Here is a 3,739-nt window from a genome sequence, read left to right on the forward strand (position 1 = left end):
CCTGAGCCTTTGCCTGCCTGCCATGACTTTTTCATATATGATCAAGAGTGGCTTGGCAACAACCTCTCCCAGGTCCCTTAGGACTGTGTGATGCATCCCTTTGGGCCCCATCGGGTTCCTCTGGTGGTCTTGAACCTGACCTCTTCATGTGATGACAGGACTTTGTTTCTTCAGTCCCTGTCTTGAGACTCAAGGGCTCAAGAAATGTGGGAAGAATTTCCAAAGAGAGAAACATAAACAAGTCAAAAAAGCCACCCTACAACTACCTACAACCACCACACTGCAGTACATTTCACTGTAGGAGAGGCTGCCCTGACTTAAGGAACTCATCCATGAAAGAAACTTCTCAGGTAGATTAATCAAGAGATTAAAGACTGACTTTCTCAACAATAATAAGTTGGATAAAATGTCCAATAAAAAAAGCAACCTCTTAACCTCTGTTATTAAAGCACAATCCAGAAGTGACAGAACAGAGAAGCTGTATTACAGGGCATACCTTTGCTGAGAGTTCTCATCCTTGTAAGAAATTTTGTAAAAGCCATAGTAGGTGTCTGATAAATTAGATGAATATTCCATATTGACAGTATAATTCTGTCCTGCAAGGAGAGCCTCCGGAGCCATGAGTGCAATCTGGTCATGCAATGGATATTCCAGGAATTCAACTGGCTCTGCTTGATGCCCTTGTGCTGAAGTAATCGTTGCCTTGGTGATATTAAGTCCTGAGCTGTGAAGTACAATCTTCCGAGTAACATGGAGGATGTTGATCACTATTTTTACAGAGCCTGAAAATTTCAGAGTAGTTAGGTTTGGCTGCAAGACAAGATCATAGTGCAGTGGTATAACATCAGGAGGAAGTCTCATTTTTGCCCATGGAAATACTTTTCCATTGGTTGCCAAAGGGTATATTAGTTCCATTGTATGATTTTTTTTATGGCAGCCTTCTTTGGTAAAGGTACATTTGGGAAGAAGATAAAGCACTACTATTAATGAAAATGCAATCACAAAAACAACTGTGCAAACCACCATGGTCCTCGTAGAGGGCACTGAGCATGATCCATTTGGATTTTGCCTATATACAGACATGTTATTCTGAAGACCCGAGCTTCTGTTCATGAAGGACATCCCCAACAACTTTGCTGATGACTCATAATCCTCTTCATCATCGTCCATTTCATGCTCTCCAAGGCCACGCACCAAGAGGCGGGAGCTTCTTGGTTCATATTCCACTTCATCAGGCTCCAGTGGATGTAAACAAGGCTCTTTGGCCAAGTCAACCACATCAGGCTCCTCTTCAAACATACTGTTTTCAATCATATTCCTGGGCAACTGAATTCGATCTGAAAAAGAAATTACCATATATTACATGATAAACAAAAGGCTTGAGTGTGATACCTCAAAGATATATTACTGAATTACAGAATGGGAAACACCTTTGCAGTATATACCGTCAAGACCTCTTCCATTTTGTCTCCTAAGTTTGCTTCCAGGAAATATTTCTATGCTTTTCTGCCTACCACAATTTTGTTTTCCTTGTGCATAAGCACAAGCACCTTACACCATAACTGGAGGTCACCTATACCACTGCATCGTTCTCCCAGCCCACTGATGTCACTGGCTTGGTTGCATTTCCTCTACTCCAGTAAACTATATTTGTACTCAACTAAATTATTTAAGTTGGATTATTTCTTATGTTGCACAGTAAAGCACAACAGCCAGTACATTTCTAAAGGTGTTTCAAATATGCTGCTTGTTAAGTTCTTCAGCACGGGAGAAAATCTGCCAATGTGATGGCAGCCACACAAATAAAATATCCATTTGACATTTTTAAACTTCATTTTTCACAAACATTGCAAAAAAGATAAAAATATTTCTCACATAAAAATAGCAGTATAAAAATTATAGTTCCAATTGACATTTAAGATCTAGCTCATACAATCCTTGAAACAATCCATGCATCTAAGAAGTCAAATCAGTGCCAATCAGACTGTTTGAGTCCATAAAACTTGTCCTTAATAGATAATGGATCAGGGAATATAAATGATGAATTGAAATTCATACCAGATTTTAAAATCACATTTTTATAGCATGCAGTTATATTTTAATGGTCATATCTGTCATTGTTTATGTAAGAGGTTATCTTTTAGCTAATTAGTCTCCCGTCACAGGTTCTATCTAAGGGACTAGACAATACTTTTGCCCAACTGCAAGGCTTCAGAAATGAACCTAATCTCTTTCAGACATGAATGTCTACTGTCAACTGAACAGTATTCACATCACACTTCTATCTTCCACATTCTGTTTCCAGAATGAGAAAGCTGAATTCTTCTCTAGATGTAAACTTACTGTAAAGTAGGCTTACTTTTATTAATTTCTGACAAGAATGTACATTTTTCCAATATATAGACATCCCAGAATATGACTGTTCCTCTAATGTATTATTTATTTCATTTTTCATTTTATTTAAGTCAAGTATCTATATGGCTGAAAATCTCAAAAGTGAAAATAAAACATCTTAAAGAAAAGATGGCAAGAATATTTTCAAACCAGATATACTAAGTTCCTCAACATTCACTCTAGATGTATCCAGAATTCCTGTTTCAAGGCCAAAAACTCAGAAAAACTGGAGTGTCAGTAGCTATAGCAATGAAAAGGCCTTAAAATAAGGTAAAAAGGAAATAAAAAATCCTTCCCCAAAAAATGCAATACAAGAAAGGTGCAGTAGTCAACCTGAACAAGAGATACAGAGATGTATGAAAGCAGGGAGTTTCCTGAAATTTGTATCTACTTGTTCTAACTAGGAATAGGAACAGAGGATCACAAGATATCTGAGGTTGAAAGGGACTTCAGGAGGTCATCTGCTTCAACCTCTAGGCAAAAGCAGTTTCCAGAATTTTCTGTTCTTACGACATTTCCCAGTACACTGCTCATGTGCCAGCCTTCAGGCTGCGGTTGCAGTTCAGTGCTCTAGCACTATGGTCTCTACACTGGAGCATGTGCCAGACTGGAGGCCACACAGAACAGAGAGGACAGAAAGCTAAGTTACAAGTGAAAACACACAGACAAACTAGAGGAGGAAAAAACGTGAGAAGAATGCATTGTGCAGCAGAAGCTGTTTTACAATTCCTCCACCCAAGAACAGTTTATCAAGAACTCACTATGCTACTTCTAACAGAAGTTCTTGATTACTCCCCTCAGCTGGTTGCTTTTGAAATCTGCTGACTAGCTTCAATCAAATTTGAAAACAGACTCAAGACCAAATTTCTCCAAGTCCCAATGTAATCCCACCCCAAAACAACCAGCTGCTGGTGGAAGACACCCAAATCCACATCTGCTATGTAGAAAAGGCAGGTATTAAGACTCACATCTTAACCGCTCCAAAAGGTAGCAGTCAATCAGTACACAGCTCCAACCCCAGCCATGGCATGTGCAGCTGCATGGCCAGCAAAAGAGGTAGAAGACAGGGGAGGCACTGCAGAGGGAAGGAGGAGAAAGATAAAGAGCATAAATCTAGTAGAATGTAGGTTTCATCAGCTCCAATGCTTAGAGAACAGTTTGTTTTTTGGAGAGCTTATTCTCTAATAAGTTTCTTCTAAAGACAGTATTTTCACAGTTGCATGCAGGTACTAACAACTTTTTCAGCCAAAAAGAATTATACTAAAGAATCTCAAACTGAAACTAAGACAGAACAGTTAAATTAGAAGTTAGCTTCAAGACAATTCACAGTTTTAATACCTAGAGA

General features: G+C 38.8%; 1 protein-coding gene across 1 annotated transcript in view; it reads right to left on the reverse strand.

The window, feature by feature from the left end:
• Positions 1–3,466, reverse strand: part of LNPEP (leucyl and cystinyl aminopeptidase) — a 34,325-nt gene extending 30,859 nt beyond the window's left edge. Inside the window, exons 1-2 of the mRNA XM_008634538.2 lie at positions 3,363–3,466; positions 497–1,337 (exon numbers count right to left, since the gene is read on the reverse strand). Coding sequence (XP_008632760.1) covers positions 497–1,314 — 818 coding nt within the window. The 5' untranslated portion in view covers positions 1,315–1,337; positions 3,363–3,466. The remainder of the gene's footprint in view (positions 1–496; positions 1,338–3,362) is intronic.
• Between the last annotated feature and the right edge of the window lie 273 nt (positions 3,467–3,739).

The sequence above is a fragment of the Corvus brachyrhynchos genome, unplaced genomic scaffold (genome assembly GCF_000691975.1).
Source record: "Corvus brachyrhynchos isolate BGI_N302 unplaced genomic scaffold, ASM69197v1 scaffold22, whole genome shotgun sequence".
NCBI classification, from domain to species: Eukaryota; Metazoa; Chordata; class Aves; order Passeriformes; family Corvidae; genus Corvus; species Corvus brachyrhynchos.